We start from the raw sequence: 21,415 nt of genomic DNA, 5'->3' as shown, positions 1-21,415 counted from the left end.
GAGGAAAAAGAAAATCTTAAATCAAACTTCAGGTGAAGTAGAGTTGTGGGTTTACAAATATTGCCTTAGAAATAATTTAGAATGGGGACACAACTTTACCACTTTCAAAGTGATAAAGATAGAAAGATGGTGGCCTCGTAGAATCGAATTTGGGTGTTTTCAGACCAAAGACAGTAGTTTAAGTTCCTGGCAAACAGGAAATATTACGCATTGGTATCAAAGATTATCAAGAGGGAGGGAACGAAGAGATGTTTGCCCGACCCCCCCTCCTAACACAACACTAAAATATGATTCCTTGTCCATGATAGGAGAGAGTAACATGTGGCAGAAAGTAAAAGATAATGTGATTAAATGGTTATCAAAAGTACCCCCTGCAATGTCTGATCCCCTGGCTGAGGCAGAGGAAGGTGAAGAGACCGTTCCTCTCTTTCTAGAGCCCGGTATGCGGGATAAGAGATCTACTTCAGACTTAGCTCGACTCTTACGTAAAGGTCATAGTGAATATGCAAACTACACAGGATATCAGAATTATATACTTCCCACTAATAGTACATATTTTAACTGGACATTTTTCTGCCTCCATAATGAGGTAGGCCTTCAGCCTCAAGGATGGGAACTGCATCCAATACGACACACTCTTTATACAGAATGGGTTTATGAGGTTCCTAATTTTAAACACCCAAAAGTAGTGCAATGGATGAAAAAGGATCAATCTGATCCCACTAACTTATATACAGGATTTCATGCATGGAATGAAGAAACTAGACTCTGTTTAACCAGGAAGGCGAATAATAGCGCTGTATGGCAAGGAGGCGAGCCACTTAGAATAAGGATCGCAGGAGCATATTATCAAAAAGGTACAGCTACTCCTGATAGTATAATTGAGGCAGACTCCATCTTCGAAGCAGTAAATGAAATGATTAGACCAACTCATAAGAAAGATTTTTATCACAGTCCCACATGGGCTAGAAATTACACCTTAATGCTTGAAGGATGTCAGGTGGAAGTCTGTAATAATACTAAAGGGTTAACTAGAAGGATGTGTATTTTTTGGTATTCACAACTATATGGATTAACAGTTGGAGGTCTGCGTCCAGACACATTGGGAGATCGAGAGTTTTTTAAACCTAGGCCTCCTTATCTAAACATAGCTACTTTAGGAACTGGAGAATTATGCTATAAAGTCTTACGAGGTTATATGCAAAGAGATATTCCAGAAGATTATAGATATTATAGAAAAGGAATGTACGAGACACATCCTATGACATACTGGTATGGAGAGGGATATAATAAGCAAAAATATGATTATTACCCCCAGGACACAAGGATTGAAGCAGAAACCTTTGAAAGAAAATTAGTGGGAACTAAAACTCTTGTGATGGAACATGGTCAACTTCGAGTTAAAACAAATTGGTTTTCTATTGATAAAACAAATACTTGGGAAGTAAATAATACAAAAACAGGAAATGGTCTTTTAGATCGTATAATGATTATGAATGATAAAGTTGGAGACTTAGTGCCACCTGGATTTACAGCGCCAGGAACGACGAAGTGGGGAGCGTTTAGTCTGGTCAATTTCAATTACCTTAACGGGTTAGGCATAGACCATCATGTGTGTTTTAATGAACCGAGAATAGGGAAAAATCCTCAACCTGAAAGATTCACAATTGACCCTGATGCACCCAAAGAGTTTCCTAACTTCAGAAATTTCCCAAATTGGGATCTGAGAAGTGGTTTTTGCTCACCATTTCGAAGATCGTTAGATCAGCAAAAAGCTGACTGGTTTGATTATTTTGCATATGGCATAAATGGCACATTACGTCATGTGAGTCTGATAGTACGTGGTGTGAATGAAATTATGAGTGACAGTGTAGTGCAGGTTTCTAACAATGTAATTCAAGGAACTTCTGATTCAATGGGCATGTTGGTAAAAGGAGTGAGAGAGCACATCATTAGGCCTGTCTGGGACGCTCTGTTCTGGCCCCTCTGCGCTCTAGGATTAATGTGTGGGGTGATTATTTTAATAATCGGTATGATTTTGGCCTGTAAAAACAACAAATGGCAGTTGACAGGAAGAAAGCTGTTAGGAGAAAGGAGAAAGGACCTGGTAGATCCAGATAAGATGGGAAGAGAGGTGTCAAGGTAGAGGGAGTATTAGCCCCCCTTCTTGTTGCTCCTGTTTAAGTGCAGGCCTCTCTGCACCGCGTGTCACTTGCTCCTTAACTGTCAGTCTGTAACTTGAAGTGAACAAATGGCTCATCAAACTCACCCTGAATCTGAGCTGATTGACGCTCTGAATCTGGAGGTATGTCAGGATTTTGTAACTATTTTATCCAGTTTGTCTTTAGGATGTTGTGGACATTTCATAACTGGTGTACACTTGTTGTGAGGATTATTGTTGTAAAACTATGCCTGCAGATAGGAATTGTAGTGTGGTTCTTCCTGCAGCTTCTGATGATCTATTTTCTCCTATAATTAAGAAGTGTTTATGCAGTAATGCAGTTACTTATTGCTTCATGGAATGAGTTATATATCTCATGTGGAACATATTTTATGTTCCTTCCAGATGGACTCGATTCGGCAGAATATCATAGAGGGATTAATCCCCTCCGCAGGTCCATCAACTGTTTTCTCTCTGAATGGCGCATACTATTTGTGCACCGTGAATCGCGGGAGGGATGGATTGCCTCAGACTAAGACAATCGGGCTCCAGTGTGAACATGCTACGATGAATAAACGCTGCGTGTCTTGCAGGTTTATTCAGTACATCCAGACCAAATGGAAAAGGGATTCAAGCGGGAGACTGATCAGGAAGACGACATACTAATGTTGTCCTCCCCGGGAGTACATGCCCTGCTTGAGCAGGCCCACGACGAGGAGCTGACAACGGCGCCCTCATCTGACGTGGCTGAAGAGGTTGTATCAGTAATGACGGCAGCTTCGACATGCGTCCCGTGTCCTGATGTGATACGTGAAATCCCTATGGTCTGTCTAAGTAGTGAGCCAGCAGGCATTCCTTCCCCTGTCCGAATTGCACCTGGGAGAGAAATGAGATGGAGGATTAAATCCCAGAAGGGGTGTTACTTTGTTTGTCAAGGCAAGATTATAGATTGCTTTCAGTTTATGAATATTTTGTCTGTAAAGACTGGATGGTTCGGCCCAGAAGTCTGTAACTCTTTTGGGACCGCACCTTTGTTGGATACGAAAAATCATGTTTTGGTTTTCAGCGCCAGCTTCCCACCTCAAATGATGGGATCGCTTCCGCGTGGAGAGGCTCCGGTGATGGATTTATCTTTATTCTTTCTGGGCGAAGATCCCACAGATGGGAGAAAGCAGTTTAAAGGTTATGTAACAACCCGCAAAGGGACCTTGTGCTTACCCGTAGCTGATGATGGCATTATGGTGAGAATGAGGGTTGATGTGGAGGCCACAGTTAGGTGTCTGAGTGTTCAGCCGTTCCTGAGTGAGATGGATGCTAGATTTATGAAAGCTTGCATTGCTGCTCTATCTTTTTATGGTCCTTTGCCTCAGTTCGTCCTCATGGGGGATGTTGCAAGCCCGAGCAACCAGTCAAGGCTTAGAAACAGTGGTCAGAGACAAGGGTCACACAAGGGTCAAGAGGACAGGAGTTCAGGACTTGCTGGTGAGGACAGAACTAGGCAAAGGGTCAAAAGACAAGCTGTCTTCTCTAGATCCACCCATGGACACACCCCTGGGCCCGCCCCTTACTCCACCTCTGGCGGGAAAAGAAGGAATGGCATGGAGTGAGGAGAGGTCCAGCTGGACCCAGGAGCTCTCAGGAATGCTGGAAGAAGATCTACAATTTGCTACCAACATGAAGATTTATGACCTGTGCTCTCATTCCAGGAGTGCAGAATGTAACTTTTGTGCCCTCATGTGAATACTGCATGTAGTGAAATGATACTAAATGTCTTATGTAGAGCTAAAAAAGTGTATCTGGTAGATGACCCCTTGACCTAAACTGTCAGGAGAGAATGACTTGTGACTCTTGCATTGTTTAGAGCAGTCTCAGAAATGATATAAAAGGATGCAGCTCAGATCGAGCAGGGTTCTTCTGGGGAGTGCTTCAGGCTTCGTTCTTGGGGAGATTCTGAGAAGACAAGAGCTGGTGTAAACTGACTCTTATTTAATCATTTTGAACTAATTCCTCCGTGGGGGATAGTAGTTGTTTTTTACTTTACCCATTTTTGTATTTTGATTTTGTAATAAACCTTTTTTGAAAAAGAAACATAATCCTGATTCTTTCAGGTTTTCTCTAAAGCTTCACGTTTGGAGCCCTGGCCATAAATTGCACAGAGGTAAGCATGTCGAAGATCGGTCTCTGAATTATCAGGACTTACTTTACAGTTTATAACAGAATAATATAAAGAAACCTTAAGATAAGGGAAGTTTTAACTTCTCCCTGCTTGCGGGTAACGAGTTGTCTTAAGGGCGATAAAAGCAAAATATTCGAGGTTATTTTGGCTCTGATTGCAGGTTGAAAAAGTCTCTAATCAGCTGGAAGGTTGGATTAATAAATAAATTGATAAACTTATGATGGCCTGATCAACTAGCATAAATCATTTTATAGTTACCAACCTCCCACATAAGCTGTTAGAGGCGCAATTAATTCCGGGTAGCCCAAACAATTGCTGAGAGGCTTGGCTTGCCTCCAGACTTCTCTCTAGTATCTTAACCAAAAGGTAACGAGTTTAAAAGAAGTGTAGCACTCTGGGGCTGGCTATTCGTGCAAGTCATTTCACCTTTAAAATAAAAGACAAGATTCTAATTAGATAGTCCAAACCCGGATCTAGTACGATTATACTCGTCGATACACCCCCGAACCCTGATGGATGCACCGTCTCATAAGTTCTAACGGAACTGGGTTTTAAAGGAACCGGTAAATGGGACGGGCACGCGACAATAATAGACCTGCGGGTCTTCAGCACGACCCTGTTTGACTGATAAGGCTAACTGTAAGCCAGGCCGTTGTGTGTTGTAGGTGTACTCTTGCCGAACCACCTGTTCTAGCTTTTCGTAGTCGTCCCCAATGTCGTTAAGCTTGCGATCAATGAGCGAACCCACGCCATCGGAGCTCAGTCTTATCACAAAGATCCTGTCCTCCATGGACATTCCCGGACACCGCCTAAAGTGGTGCCGGAGGTCGCTCAGGTACGCATCAACCGGGTACGATGTATCCGGCTTAGGGCTGAACTTCTTTACGCTCCGAGACATCCTGTAGATGTCCGGTTGAGGATAACCACGGTACATGTCGGGTGGAGGTGGTCCATATGGGCTAGGTGGCACCGGATGATGACCCTGACTTCTGCCAACCCCATCGGATGCGCTCCCACCCGCCGGTGGAGCAGCGTCCACAACGTGATGGGTCGGATGTGGTGCTTGTGATGTCCGAGAGGTCGAAGGCCGTTCGTCTTTCAGAGCAGACGCTCCCGCCTGCATTGCTTTCATAAGCGCCATTTCTTTCTTCAGATTCGCTACCTCAGCTTTAAGCTCATTCGCTTCCCGGTGTAGTTCCAAGTTCTCATGTACCACCATGTCCCGCTCCTGCGCTATCTGGGTCTTGGCACGTAACGCCACGTCCTTCTCAGCCTCCGCTACCATCAGCTGGTTGAGGATTGTTTCTCGTATACCTACCTCCTTCTCCCACAAATGCGACAGCAGGACCGAGAAATCCACCAAGACTGTTGTGCGTTCTTTTGCTCCAAGTGCCTTACCTGATGTGGGAACACGGCCTACAGTAGTCTCAAGTAACTCTAGCAGGTCATCAGTGGATCGCCCCCCCAGACCTTCCTCGTACTGGTGTTCTTTTAAAGTTGACTCTCCCACTACACTTTCCACGGCATAAATCACCTGGCGTCCTAGTGAGCCAGGATTGGCTTCTGCTGCAGACATCTTCAATTAAAATGTCTATAGAAGAAGTATTGACAAGTAAAAGTGGTTAATGAATGAACTGCAGTTTAGTTTTATTTTATTTTCTTCTGTCAGGCCAAAACCGTTAAGTAATGCCAAAACGCCAATTGCCCTTGACCTGCCCAAAATGGCCGGTCGAGCTACGTGTCGGGCCACCTAAGATGGCGGAGTTGTGCGCATGCGCTGTCCGTCACTCGGTGTTCCCCCCTGTAGCAGAATCACGACTCTAAACACCGGAGCGTTTATTAGAACCGCCGCTAACGTTACCCAAAAGTACTCCGTACCGGAAGGTTTAGCGGATTAAAGGACGCAGAATCGCTGCGTCGGAACGGCTTGACAGCTTCGCGGGACGCGTTCCCGAGCCTTCCACCGAGAGTGGCTAGTTAGCTCTTCGGCTAATGCTAGCGAACGCCCTGGAGCGACCAGGGTCTTAAAATTGCCCGATCAACCAACGGGCATCTCGCTCCGTGGTTAAAAGGGTTTCAACAGCGTACGCAATCTGGATGCAGTATCGCTCTACGGTAATAACCCGACTTACAGCGTTTACCTAGCAAGTCAAGCTACAGTAGGTGCTAACGAGTATTCCGGCAAGGAACAGCGTGGATCAGGCGCTTATTGAACGGAAATAAATTCCCGACGGAGTCTTCTGTCTCCGATTACACAAATGGATGCACACAGTGTCACAAACACCGCAACAAACAACAAACAGACGGTTCCAACGTATTAAAACAGGAGAAATGTTTACCCTCAGATGTAGGCCTCAAAATGGCCGTCAGCACACGTCAGCACTTAAGGTGTTTTGATGAAACAGCGCCTCCTGTTGGAGGGTGATGAATGTGCACCCCCCAGAGAAGCTGAAGGAGGAAGCGCTCGTCTTTTTTTTTTTTCTGAACTCATACACTGGACAAAAATCCCAAAATATGTCTCAAAATCGGCACAAAGTGTAATAAACTGTGCAGATATCATGCTAGGCTCGCCATATGTAACGGAATAGAGTGATGTAACTATCTAGAGTTGTATTTTAATACACTGTAAGTAGATCACTTGTTATAATCAGAAGATAGGCTGTTTTTATCATCAGGGAGTTTAATTAAACACTCTGTATTGACTTTGAGACAAGAAAAGAGAGAGAGTTGGGATCGTTTGAGAATCTTTAATTTCTTAATTATATATTCTTAACAATCTACCAGGACTAACTCTGTGATGGATGAAAATGGATTTGGATGTTGTGTTGGTGCGTGTGTGTGTGTGTGTGTATGGTTGGTTCAGACTCCTTAGGCTGACGTCATTGAATCTGGTAGTCTTTGTTATGACTAGATATCACGAGGCTTATAAAGTGATGACATGAGCTGCTATTTTGCCGTGTACGTACCCAGTGGGGGGCCTCCCAGGTAGATCAGGAAATGCCAGGTCTGGAGACCTCGGATGTGCGCTGGAGCTGGTCGAAACAGCGATTGCAGCGTTTCAAAGCCCGTCTGAAGGGTCGACCCCGGTACCAATCGGCAGCGTCAGCAGGTGCTCTTATTTTGAAAGGATGTCGTCTGGTTGTTAAACGACGAAAATCTCCAACTTCACAGTTCTTAGTTTAAAGAAGAAAACACATCTGGCCAGGCTGTGCTTTTCTTTGGGATGACGGTGAATAGAACTGAAGTCAAAATGGAACTGAGCTTAAAATGGCGTTGCCTTGTTTTATATCTCTGAATTGTTGATAAGTTTTAGTAAAGCGGATTGGACACTCCAAGTCAACAAGCCAGATTCTCCTGCGGCAGCCGAAAGCTCTGATTGGTTGGAACAATGTGTCATGCGTTTCTATGGAGATGAGGGTCAGTCTGTCTGCAATAGTCCTGCTTTCATTAAACACATAAATCATGACATCTTTATTCCACAGACCATTCACTTGATTAATTATTGATCAACATATGTTTTGCTTAATTTTTTTTAATCACAAATAAAGTACTTTGATTAAGTAAAAGCGTTCTTCTTCTGTTCTTCTGTCTCTTCTCCTGGAATGTAAATAGTCTGAGGAACACCCGACCTAGGCGTTTCTACACGGGTGTTACTGTGTACAGGGGCAGCTGTGTGGAGCTGAAAATAATGAACTTCATAACCTTACACATTAGAGCAAGCCTCTGATTGGTGGGTAGAATCAGCCCACATGGGCTTAAGACAAGGATGTGTGGAATCAACCGGGCCAGGCTGGGGCCAACTGGGGCTACCCGGCCCGGGCCGACCCGGTACAGATGGGAATGGCCCAATTGTCAGCTACCTACGGTTCCCATGTTCATTCATAAAATCCCAACCATTGATAATTTCTGGTAAGATGTAGTGTTATAGGAACTTGTGTTTTGGTCGCAAATTGCTGGTCACGTGTTGAAGTTGGGAACGTGCCGATTGGCTGAGAATGTCATGTGACCACATGAACAGAACACTACTACAGAAGGACTGGGACAGTGATTGATGGATGTTTGTATTGTGAGATAGAGGGAATTTATTAAATCCATTACCATGGACTCAAGAATATTTCCTTTTTTAGCAGGACTGAAAGGGGAATGTTACTACATCAGTTTCTCAAATGATTACTGACACTGAGAGTGTGAATGGAAAGTGTGTGTGTGTGTGTGTGTATGCTGTTTTTATATGTAATGCATTTGAGTTGGGACCAAGAAATGATCATGAATACAAAGGTAGAAATTACAGCTTTATGTTGGTTTAAGTCATAAATTGCATTATCATAGCTGGAATTAAGAATGGTGATTTACACTAAGCTACCTAAGAAGGCACATTTAAATATTCGTAGTCTTAGAAATAAACCAATTGATATTGCAAATATTAGAAGGTAATTTCCATATACTAGGAATTTCTGAGACTCATCTGGATTCTACATTCGAAGACTCCTCATTACATATACAAGGGTACAGCATATATAGGAAAAACAGAAATGCAAGGGGAGGCAGAGTTGCCATTTATATACAGGAGCAAATACCAGTAAAAACAAGAATGGATTTAATGTCGCCTAATATTGAAGCAGTATGGCTTCAAGTCCACATTCCATATTTAAAGCTGGTTTGCTGTTGTTACTGCCCACCCAATGCAGATTTTACTTACCTCGATGATCTATGTACCATGTTGGACAATGTATGTGATTGTCAAAATGAAGTCTGTTTTGTGGGAGACTTAAATATAGACTGGAACTCCCTGCAGTGTCCTTTTGAGAAAAAAAATTGCAAATTATGACTGGGGCATATGGTCTAACACAGCTTGTGACTAAACCAACTCGGATATGTCGTAGAACTGATGGAACTAAAACATCTACTTTGATTGACCATATTTTTACAAATTCTAGTGATCTTTGTACTTCAGCTATATCCATCTCAGTTGGCTGCAGTGGCCATAATCTTATAGGAATGGCGAGAAAAACAAAAGTTCCAAAAGGCGGACCTAAAATAATTGTTAAAAGATCATACAAATATTTTAGTGAAGGTAGTTTTATAGAGGATGTTCGTAATATTTGCTGGGACGATGTAATGTTGTCTAATAATTTAGATGATGCAGTAGAAGCTTCAAACAAAATATTGTCACAAGTAAGTGATAAACACACCCCTCTAAAAAAGAGAATGGTAAAAACTGTAAGAGCTGGTTGGATCGATGCAGAACTTAAAGACTGCATGGGACAACGAGATGAAGCTAAAAAAGTGGCAACTTATTCGAATTATGAATCAGATTGGCAGATATACAGAAAATTGAGAAATGATGTGACTAAACTAAATAAAAAGAAACCAAAATTGTATTTTAAAAATCAGATCATAAATGAAAAATATAACAAGAAATTATGGAGAATCCTAAATAATATGATGGGAAGAAGTTTTAAATCAACTCCATCATTTATTGAATCAGGGAATTCCTTTATAACAAAGCCACTGGACATAGCTAATCATTTAAACAATTATTTTTGTAATAAAATTGATCAACTAAGGAGTGGTATGGGGCAAACTGATAACTCAAAAGCAGAATATTTAATAAGGAACAATATTATGGCAGGAAAGAACTGTAAGTTTGAATTTATTGAAGTTACTGTAGGCCAAGTAGAAAAATTACTATCAGAATGCAAAGAAAAACCATCTGGTGTTTACAATATTGACCCAAAATTACTGAAGCTTGTTGCAAACTTAGTTGCTGGTCCTATTGCTCACATTCTAAATTTAAGGCCCTGTCCACACGTAGCCGGGGATCTGCCAAAACGTAGATATTTTTCTACGTTTTGGCCTGTCATCCACACGAAAACTGAGTTTTTTCACACGAAAATGGATCTTTTTTAAAACTCCGGCTAAAGTGAAGATCTGCGTTTTCTCCGTTTTGAGTGTCTGCGTGTGGACGGACAAAACCAGAGTTTTAAGGTCCGCAACGTCACTTTCCGCGACAAAAAAATGCTGACATCACGTGTGCGACCTGTGTTTACACTAGCCGACAGCATGGATGCCCTCAGAGCTGCGCTCGCTTTATCAATTGTCCAAGCACTTTTTGCTTGTTTGTTTTTGCAAGCGGAATTACTGCTCCTTGCAGAAGACCACAGACGAAGGACGAGGTTAAGAACAGGGGAAGTCCTGCCGCCTACAGGTCTGGCATGTCCTTAACAACGTATTTATCCTGGTACGTGTGGACAGAGTTTGTTTTTAAAACGCGGTGGTGTGGATGCAAGTTTTTGGAGGGGCGGATATTCGTTTTAAAAAAACGGCTACGTGTGGACTAGGCCTAAGTCTCAAGGAGAGGGGGTCTATCCACAGGCTTGGAAAACAGCAAAAATCGTGCCGTTACCAAAAAATGTTACTGCTCCATTCTGTGGCTCTAACAGTAGACCCATTAGTTTGTTACCTGCTCTGAGTAAAATTATGGAGAGAATTGTATATGAACAAATCCAAAAATATTCTTTCAATAACAATTTTAACACAGATTTCCAACATGCATACAGAGCAGGACACTCGAAGGCCACTGCTACAGCTCAGATGACAAATGATTGGTTGACAGCATTGGACAACAAAAGGTTAGCAGGAGCTGTACTATTAGATTTCAGTTCAGCTTTTGATGTCATAGATCATAACATGCTGCTGAGTAAAATGCAATGTTATGGGTTCGGTCCAGCAGCATTACTGTGGCTGAAGAATTTTAATGGAAGCTTCTCTGGGGTAAAAATGGTACGCTGCGGTGTACATCAAGGAAGCTGCCTAGGGCCACTCCTGTTTTCTATATACACAAATGACCTGCTACTGGTGTTACAAGAGTCAAAGATAGCAATGTATGCCGATAACTCAACCATTAATTCTTTAGAAAGTACGATCGAAGACCTTCAAATTGCTTTAAGGGAAGAAGTAGAATTAGTATTTTAGTGGGTCACTAATAACAAGCTAGTTTTAAATACTGGCAAGACAAAATGTATTGTCTTTGGAACTAAACACATGCTGCGGGATGAACCCAAACTGGATCTTGTTAAGGGTTTAACTGTTGAACAGGTGCGACAGACCAGACTCTTTGGTGTTGAAATTGACAATGAACTGTCTTGGGCTAAGCATATCACTATGGTTGCCAGTAGAATGGGGAAAGGCCTGTCAATGGTTAAAAGGTGTTGTCATATGATGTCTTCCAGCATAATTGCAGATGCTATAAAAACACTTGTATTATCACAACTAGATTACTGCTCTGAAATTTGGTCATCTGCTGCTGTTAAAACTGTAAAAGTTCTTCAAATAGTCCAAAATAGAGCAGCTCGTTGTGCACTTAGGTGCTCAATTAGAACTAATGTAAACTGGATACATAATACACTGTCATGGCTTAAGGCTTCTTTAATGAATTTGACCAGAAAAATGATTACAACAAATCTGCCGAATGTGTTGTATAAAGAGTTGAATTTTAGTTCGGATAATCACCATTATGGAACTAGACATGCCATGGAGGGCAGATTTAAACTGCCCAAAGTGAGAACCAACTATGGAAAATGTACTGTAACAGCTATGTCTGGCTGGAACACTATGCCAAGTGACATTATTTATGAAAACAGTAAATACCATTTTAAAGCTCTTTTGGAAAAACATCTTTTTGTGTACTAATTGGATTAGCTCAATTGTAATGCTAATGCTATTATTAGTTTACCTTTATGTATTTATTATATATTAGATATATTAGGTCCTTTGTAGGTGTGTGTGTGTGTGTGTGTGTGTGTGTGTGTGTGTGTGTGTGTGTGTGTGTGTGTGTGAGAGAGAGAGAGAGAGTTTATAATTTTTAATTGTATCACTTGGTGGTGGAAACTGGTGAAAGTATAGTTTTGTGAGCAGCATGTTGGATTGACTCAAGGAAGAGTAGCTGTACTTGTTACAGCTAATGGAGATCAAATAAAATACAAATACATACTCTAGTGTTGTTCAAAACAAAACTTAAAGCCCTAATGTACTCATCAGCCTTTGAATGAACTGTTTCTTATGCTGCATCGTCTCCACTGTAATCTGTGATGTAATTGCTCAACCTTAATTCTGTCTTTTCTGTTTAGCTCTAAACTATCATTTTTTCTGTGTATATTTTTAACTTGTGTTCTCCTGTTTATTGTTATGCCATTTAACGCCAGTTGTAAAGCACTTTGAATTGCCCCATTTTTTGATATGTGTCATATAAATTAAGCTGCCTTGCCTTGCCTTAAACTGACTGCGTGTGCAAAATATGTGTGTGTGGTGGTGGTGGTGTGATGGGTGGGTGGGTGGGGGGTGGGGGGGGGGGAGTTAGAGACTGCATGCGTGATATCAATTTTAGGCTTGTTATTTTATTTTACCTCTTATGTGAGCTGTCTTTAGTGAGTGCAAAGTCAATTTTGTTGTACACCTGTGCAATGACAATAAACTGATCTTGAATCTTGATTGCAAACATAAAAAAATCTCCATAGTGTTGCAGCTTTAAGCATTTTACAGGTGAAAATACTGAAAATGATTCAGTAATTAGACTGAGAGACAATCTAAAGGCTCAGGAAGCCTTTGCAGGTGTTTAGGATTCATTAGTTTGGGGCAGCAGTAGCTCAGGAGATAGAGCAAATTCAGTAATCAGAAGGTTGTAGGTGTAGCGTTATGAATATTCTAATCGTCTGCCCTTAACAGCTGCCCCTCTACACAGTAACAACGTGTAGGAATCGCCAAGGTCGGGTGCTGGTTTCAGAATGTTTACATTCCAGGAGAAGAGCCAGAAGGAGAAAAGAAGAACGCTTTTAATTAATCAAAGTACTTTATTTGTGATAAAGCTAATCGAAACATATGTTGATCAATAAATATCAGGTGAATGATCTGTGAAATAAAGATGTCATGAGTTATGTGTTTAATGAATAAATGGGACTGCACCAGACAGACTGATCTACATTAACATAGAAACGCATGACACATTGTTCTCAGCCAATCAGAACTTTCGTCTGTCGTAGGGCAGAATCTTGGTTGTTTAATGAAGTTGTCCAATCCGGTTTACTAAGATTTATAAACAACTAGGGGATATAAAACAAGGCAACGCCATTTTATCCTCAGTTCCATTTTCCCCTCAGCTCTGTTCAATCTGAGTTCCTAAGGAGTTCCATTGTCATCACTAAGAAAGGTGCAGGCTGGCCAGCTGCACTTTCCTACTTTAAGCTGAGAACTGTCAAGCTGGAGATTTCTGTCGTTTGAACAACAAGACGATGTCCCTTCAAAATAAGAGCTGAACTCGCTGACGCCTGCCGCTACTACTGGGAGTCGATCCGCAGACGGGCTTTGTCATGCTGTGACCGCTGTTCTACCAGCTCCAGTACATCTGAAGGTCCGAGGACCTGGCATTTCCTGATCTAACACGGGAGGCTCCAGACGGTACGTAGTCACGGCAAAATGGCTGTTCATGTCATCAGCTTCTAAAGCCTCGTGGTTCCTAGTCATAACAACCAGATCCGCCACGTCAGCCTAGAGATTCTGAACACACACACACACACACACCAACATGATAACATTCCAATCCATATGCATCCATCACAGAGTGAGTCCTGGTAGATTGTAAGAATTTATAATTATAGAAATTAAAGATTCTTCAACGATCCCAACTCTCTCTTTTCTTGTCTCTCAGTCAATACAAAGTGTTTAAGTAAACTCCCTGATGATAAAAACAACCGCTTCTGATTATAATATCTAGATCCAATTACAGAGTATAAATATACGATCTATATTTCACTACATAGGTTAGATCCTGGCTCCCACCAGAGAGTGCTGCAGTTGTGCCCCTGGGCAAGACACTTGACCTGCTTTGCCCGCTGGTGGTGATCAGAGGAACCGGTTGCGCCAGCGTTCGTCAGTCTTGCTTCCATAATTGTACCCGAGGGCAGCTGTGGCTACATTGTAGCCAGTGTGTGTGTGTGTGTGTGTGTGTGTGTGTGTGTGTGTGTGTGTGTGTGTGTGTGTGTGTGTGTACGGATGACTGATTGTGTGACTGAAGCGCCTTGGGGGGTTGTAGAACTTGAAGAAGGTGCAATACAAATACAGGTCATTTATCATTTAGCCAAGAATATCAATATACCATAAATCCTCTAATACAGGCCCGGGCTTGTAGTTGACTCAAGCTCATCAAGCTCCAGGCCTTTATTGGAAGGAGGGCCAGAATTAGAGGCAGGCCTCTATTTCTATTTGAGCAAAATGAACTAATGGTTCGCTGGAGTTTTTGACAATTAAAATTGCGCCCACATTTTCAAAGTTAAACACATTTCTTTTAACAACGGTAGTTTCTGCTTCAGCCATTTCCCCCCTCCCCCTGCGCAGCGGCCGCAAACTCACTGATGCGCCTGCAGCCTCTTGGAGTTCCTGCTGCTCTAAACATTAAAATAATTATTTCATTTTCTGTTCCTCACTTCTGATTACCTTCAGTGGTGTCTGTTTGTTGCAACCACCAGGTACAAAAACTAACTTGTTTTTATTTGACTAATTTTCTGTCCTGTCTCTGTTTATTATCTTCCTGCATCTCCTCTCAATCCTAAAGAAAAACTGCTACCTGGGTTCATATATATTCACCTTATGAGTTACCTTTGAACTGCAGTTCTAAAAGATCTACCGACCGCAAAAACAGCGGAGTGCTCGCTGCTTGGTGGCCGCATCAGTGATCGGTGCGTCACCGGAGGACAAGGTGATGCGCCCCGCTCCACAGCGAAACGCATCAGGCGCAAATAAAAGACAGAAAACATTAAAGGAAATGAACCGACATGAACAATCGCGTGTTAAATTAGTTTTTGAGGTGGCGACACCTGATTTGATAATGTTACTGTGGCCGTGCTCAGGACGCAGATCTACCGACCGCAAAAACAGCGGAGTGCTCGCTGCTTGGCGGCCGCATCAGTGATCGGTGCGTCACCGGATGACAAGGTGATGCACCCCGCTCCACTGCAGCGAAACACATCAGGCACAAATAAAAGACAGAAAACATTAAAGGAAATGAGCCAACATGAACGATCGCGTGTCAGTACCGACGCTCTGGCACAGCACGTTGCCCCCCCGAGCGCATGAGCTTGTCACCTGCTGACAGCAGGCTGCTGTCTTTTCCGAGAGCTGCATCTTGCCGGTCATTATCACGTGACAGCGACTAGTCGATGACAGGCATAAAAGGTCACTATAGTGAAGTCGACTAGTTCATACAACCCCTATTGCTCCCCATTGTTCTGCAGCATAATCAGCACGCTCTCTTTGAACTTGATATCAAATTTTCGCCTCCTCTTCGTCTCCGCACGGTTAAAGTTACCCTCGTGGTCTATCACTGGCAAATCAAAAGTGAGACGGATGACACAACCGCCCCCCATACTTGCTTGTTACCACATTCCACCCGGCCACAATAACAGACCGGCCATTATTCACCTCCGCCGACTCCGGCCAAAATATGATACCCGGCCGTTAATTGAATACAGGCCTGTATTAGAGGATTTACGGTATTCTAATTGTCTGATTTTTGAATGTAGGATTTTCAAAAGTTGTGATTGTCACAATTATAACAAATAAAGGCTCAGAATATCTGGCTTTGCATGGAATGAGTCTGTCTCATATATTAGTTTGCTGGTGGTGGTTGGAGGGACCGGTGGCACCAGTGCTCGCCAGCCTCGCCTCTGCCAGTGTGCCCCAGAGCAGCCGTAGCTACATCATAGCTCATCCCCACCAGCGTGTGAACGTGTGAATGACTGATTGTGTTGTGAAGTGCCTTGGGGGGTTGTAGAACCCTAAGAAGGCGCTGTACAAATACAGGTTACTTTCAAGGTTTAAGTTGGATTACTGACATAAATGAACTTTTGCATCATATTCTAATTTTTTGAATATTGGCTCAGACTCTGAAAACAAAGTCTTGGTGGCCTCGTTTACTAGAAGAAACATTTGAGAGCGACCCACACCAATGAACAAGAATATTGATTATGAACAAATTAATAGTAAAATAATGAGCCATTTAAGAACAGTTTAGCAAAATGATCTGTGAGTTCAGCAGCTTTCATCATCAGAAATGAATTTCAAATACATCAAAAAGAAAAATCAGCATTCTAAATTGTGCATGAAATTCAATTTAACAGGTTCCTTAAAACAAACCAGCTCCACTCACTTTGAAGTGTTTTGACAAACCTCGACATTAAAGGATGTAAGGCTTTATAAATAATTAAACCCAACCCCTGTCACTTCCAACAGAGAGGAAGTGCCATCCTTCTTTAGCATGCAGCTCACAGTGATGAGTATTATAACCGTCACTGGTGATAAATCACAGCTCAGACTAACAAACAGCATCCAGGGCTTCAGAGGAGGAGCTGAAGGGGAGAATGTAAATGTCACCATGATCCAACACTGATAGAAATTATAGACATTAGACAGTTTAGACTTTGACTATGTTATTAGAGATTAGACACTAACTCATACAGTATTTACCCAGTAAGCCCCGTGCTGTCTGGTGTTAAACACACAGTGACCTTTATCTGGGTGTGTTTCTGCAGCAGATCAGTGGGGTCTCCCTCACATGTCTGAACAATAACATTAAAATATTCAAGTCAAATTAGGACAAAAAGGAGGAAGCAGAAAGTTCCACTCATCTTTAAGAGACGGGGACATAATGTTTTTCGCATTTATCTAATAAAAATGGAGGGCAAAATTTTCAACCCAAGGGTTTGTAATCACATTTATGTTCTACCTAGTTTTGAGTGTAATATTTATTCACTCACTGTCATTTTCCACTGAAGTACATTCTACACAAAAAACAAAATCTGGCTTGTTTCTAAGAATGTCATTATTTTTGCGAGTGTGTGTGTGTGATGACAAAAAAAGCTGCACAGAGTTATTCTGTAGGACAAAACTGAATGTTTGTTTTATCCTGCAGATTTTGAGGCACAATGATGTTTCTGATTAGAATTTCTCAACATTTTATTCAACATTATTCAACATCAACAACTATCTAACAAGAACAACATTAGAATCTAATTTTATTGATTTACTTTTCAGCTAATTTCACGTGACCAGACGTTCAGTTCAATTCAATCCAATTCAATTCAATTCAATTCAATGCAATTCAATTCAATTCAATTCAATTCAGTTCAGTTCAGTTCAATTCAGTTCAATTCAATTCAATTCAATTCAGTTCAGTTCAGTTCAGTTCAGTTCAGTTCAGTTCAATTCAATTCAATTCAGTTCAAAGGCAGCAGTAGCTAAGGAGGTAGAACCTTGTGATCAGAAGAGTGCAGCCAGGGTATTCTGCTGTTGTGTCCTTGTGCAAGACACTTCACCCAACTTGCCCATGTTGTTGGTGGTGGTCAGATGGCACAAAAAGCAGCCTTACTTCTGCAGACTGCCCCAGGGTGGCTGTGGCTACTTAGTAGTTTACCATCTCCGGCAGACTGTGAATGTGCGAGTGACTAATGGAGTAGAGCTTTGAGTGCCTAGGAATTAATTAAAAGTTTCCTGTGCAAGAAAACCCAGCAGGTTGCATCGAGTCACTGACTAGTGTCAGTGTCTTTACAGTAATCCTCATACTAAGCAAGCATGCAGCAACAATGGAGAGGAAAACTCCCTTTTGACAGGAAGAAACCTCCAGATGACCCTGGCTCAGTATAAGCAGCAAATCTGTCACGACTCACTGGGGATCGAGAAGACTGAGCCGACACACACACACACACACACACACACACACACACACACACACACACACACACACACACACACACACACACACACACACACACACACCAATACATACACACATATACATGCACGCACAAAGACACACACATGCACGCGCGCGCACACTCACACACACACACACACACACACACACACATACACACACACATGCATGCACACACATACATGCACAACCATACACACACAAGCATGCACACGCATACAAACCCACACGCACAACAGATGAACTAGTTGTAGCACATTCTATGTTAAAGTTGTTTGTTGTTTTATTTCTGCATCAAAATCAGTTTTCTGAACTGAGATTTCAAGGAAAACTGCAGAATAAACTTCCCGTGTTTTCACTCTTCCCGATAATGTCACACCTCACTCAGTTCAAAGGCAAAGCGAACACTCAGTGGGATACCGTTAAATTGTCTCTGGTGGCTCTGTGCTGGTGCAGATGTGATTGTTTCCCCTACAGAGAAACTGTTGGATCCTTTTGTAGTAGAATTGTTTACAGCACTCAGCAGCTTGTCCTTTGGGATGCCTCCAAGAACGTTGGTGAGTCGGGGAAATCACGCTTTCACCAGAGCAGGATTTTGTGATCCCACAGGATCGTGGCTTCAGAGGCTTTGCTTCATTAAGATTTTGGAAGCACACAGGCATGTCTCGTTGGACTTCCAAAAGGAGACAGACATAAATGACCTGAAGCAAGGACCGTGTTTGACCAGTATGCAGATGAGTATCAGGGATGGTTTTGTTGGCGCTGTTTGTGTGTCGTCCTGCTGTGGTTGATTTGATGCAGATCTCTTTCACACCAGATGTGCTACACAAATAGCTGCATAAAAATGACACAATGTGGGGAAAACAAAATGCTAAAATATCCTCTAGGTTTTAGGTCATTTTGGGAATGGATAGGCCTCACAATGATGTGTTTTTTCCTGTATATTGTTTTTTTAATGGTTTTTCCTTTCCTTTCTTTTTTTAATTTGAATTTGTATCTACTTTATATTTTTTACACTCATGAAATGAAGTAGATTTACATTTCCTCATTTATTTTTTATTCACATTTTTAAGTCCTTTAACTTCAGAATTCCTCTATTTTTTTCTTCCAGTAAGAAAAGAGATATCTGTCTTAACAAAATATAAAGATATCCAACATTTATACATAAAATGCATAAATGGCACAGCGCGTCGGTATCTGACGCACAGGGGCTCGTCACCTGCTGTCTTTTCCGAGGACTGCACCTTGTCTGTCATTTTCACGTGACAGCGACTAGTCGATGACAGGCATAAAAAGTCACTACAGAGCAGTGAAGTTGACTAGTCGATACAACCCCTAATCAGACCTCTTTTTGTTATCATAGTAAAAAAGAAACATGCCGTTATTTATCACTGACTAATCTATGACCTTTATAACCTCCTGAGACTCAGATTGTTGTCTGAGTTTGTTTCAAGTTATTTCAAATAAGCAAAATCTCTTATAGCCAAGTCTTAAATGCAACTTTTAAAAAAATCTTTTTCTTGAGTCAGTATGTGCTAAAAAGACCCTTTACAGGCTTAATGAAATGTCACTCAGACCCCCACCATCCCCTGTGGCCTGAATACCGCATTTTCAACGGGCAGGCCGACACCTGTTGGGCTAAAAACAAAATGTAGCTGAAATACCAGGAGCTGCAGTCGCCATTGGCAGTGAACGGTTGGATTAAAAATGACGACTTTTGTAGTCAATGGCAGTGAATGAGTTAATATTGAATATTGGATATTGGCCAAAATTTTCATATCAGTGTATCCATAGTTAATCATAAATAAAAAATCTGTACAATCTGAAAAATAAACGGTAAAATGTTCTAAAGAGATAAAAGTGGTGGAGGTGGGTTTTTCCTTTCTGGGCTTGAGCTTTTTTAAAATAAAAGTTTGCATTGGAAACTAACTGTTTGTTTTTTGAGCTTGTTGAAACTTCATATATCCAAATTTATGTTAAAATCTGAAAAATCGCAAGAAGAAAGTAAATTTTACAGCTTTAAAGTGGAAAAAGAGATATTTTTGGATAAGTGCCAGGTGGTCTTGAGTGGGATTTGCACGTTTTCACACCTGCTTATCGCTTCAATACAGTCTGTTGATAAAAATGGGAACTGCTTCCTGCTGACTGATAAAAACAACAAAACAAGCAGGTATGTTTTCACTTCTGCATGAGATTCACTTTTCAGACCAAAATGGAAAATTAAATCATTTTTAAATGGTCCCATACATATCTCGCTGCTTTGAACCATTGCTTTTGCATATCTGTGTTGTGGAAACCTCTCACTATACAGACACTCAACACAAGTGTTCACAAGAGGCTTCTGCACTCAAGTCCACGCTGTTTCACTGCATTCAGTCTGATCAAAACACCCCTCTCCCTAAATCAAACCTTCATGTAAAGTTATATTTATTTCAAAGTTCACTGCATCTAAACATTTAACTAAACATTCCTTCCATGCCCCCTCTTCAGTCTATCTTACCTGGCATCTAGCCATGGCCTTTTCAGAAACGTAAATGTATTTATCTTTGTCAGCCTGAAATAGTTCTCCGACCAGTCAGATGCAAACATGGTTACTCTTGTTTTTATTTGTCAAGAAGAAACAAACAAGCTGAGGAATATGGATGGTAGCAAAGATAATCTTCTGTGTCCTCTGGGACAAACTCTTTTAATGAGTCATCCTAACACCCCTCACATCTGAGCACTATATTGAAAGATTGCTGCGTTTAATGTCACCAACAAAAATGGGTGTGTTTCGCCAAAACAGCACTGTTTTAGCAGGAAGCTACACGAGTCACTGCCCTTTTAGAGGATGTGGACTTTATTTTTAATGTACTACACTGTATAATTGATATTTTTTGCAGAAGTCATGTATTTATTAGAATAAATTTTATGTTTGAACGTGTTTAAAAGAACGTTGTTTTTTGTTGTTCCCAGGCTTCATCCCGTCTGCATCCTGAGTGTGAATACATATTTCAGCTGGAGAGAGAGGAGCGCTACTGCCTTCAGTACATCACTGAGCAGGGAAACAGAAGCTCAGAAGGTGTTTTTTCATTTGTTCAAAACAACCGGCAGCTCAGAAATTCACAAGTAGCAATTTGAAGTTGAAAAAATACATTAAACTTAATAAATACACTAAATACGTCACAGAGAATCATTAGCTGCCCAATATAATTTTCGTTGCCTTTGAATGTCATTATCACTTTGATTCATCAGCTGATTAAAGCATCACGGATAGTTGCAGTATGATTTTCAACATAGTTATACCATTTTAGTGAATAGTATAGTAATATTTAGT

At 41.5% G+C, this 21,415-nt stretch overlaps 2 protein-coding genes across 4 annotated transcripts in view; one reads left to right on the top strand and one right to left on the bottom strand.

Moving 5' to 3' along the window:
• The window catches only part of ghrhrl (growth hormone releasing hormone receptor, like), a 64,948-nt gene that overhangs the window by 17,667 nt on the left and 25,866 nt on the right, over positions 1-21,415 (top strand). Inside the window, exon 2 of the mRNA XM_054730100.2 lies at positions 21,055-21,160. Within this exon, the coding sequence (XP_054586075.1) occupies positions 21,055-21,160 (106 nt within the window). The remainder of the gene's footprint in view (positions 1-21,054; positions 21,161-21,415) is intronic.
• Positions 1-21,415, bottom strand: part of xcr1a.1 (chemokine (C motif) receptor 1a, duplicate 1) — a 92,638-nt gene that overhangs the window by 56,477 nt on the left and 14,746 nt on the right. The window lies entirely within an intron of this gene.

Source organism: Nothobranchius furzeri, chromosome 8 (genome assembly GCF_043380555.1).
Source record: "Nothobranchius furzeri strain GRZ-AD chromosome 8, NfurGRZ-RIMD1, whole genome shotgun sequence".
Lineage (NCBI taxonomy): Eukaryota > Metazoa > Chordata > Actinopteri > Cyprinodontiformes > Nothobranchiidae > Nothobranchius > Nothobranchius furzeri.
The sequence above is the reverse complement of the archived record's forward strand: the minus strand, read 5'-3'. Positions and strand labels throughout refer to the sequence as shown.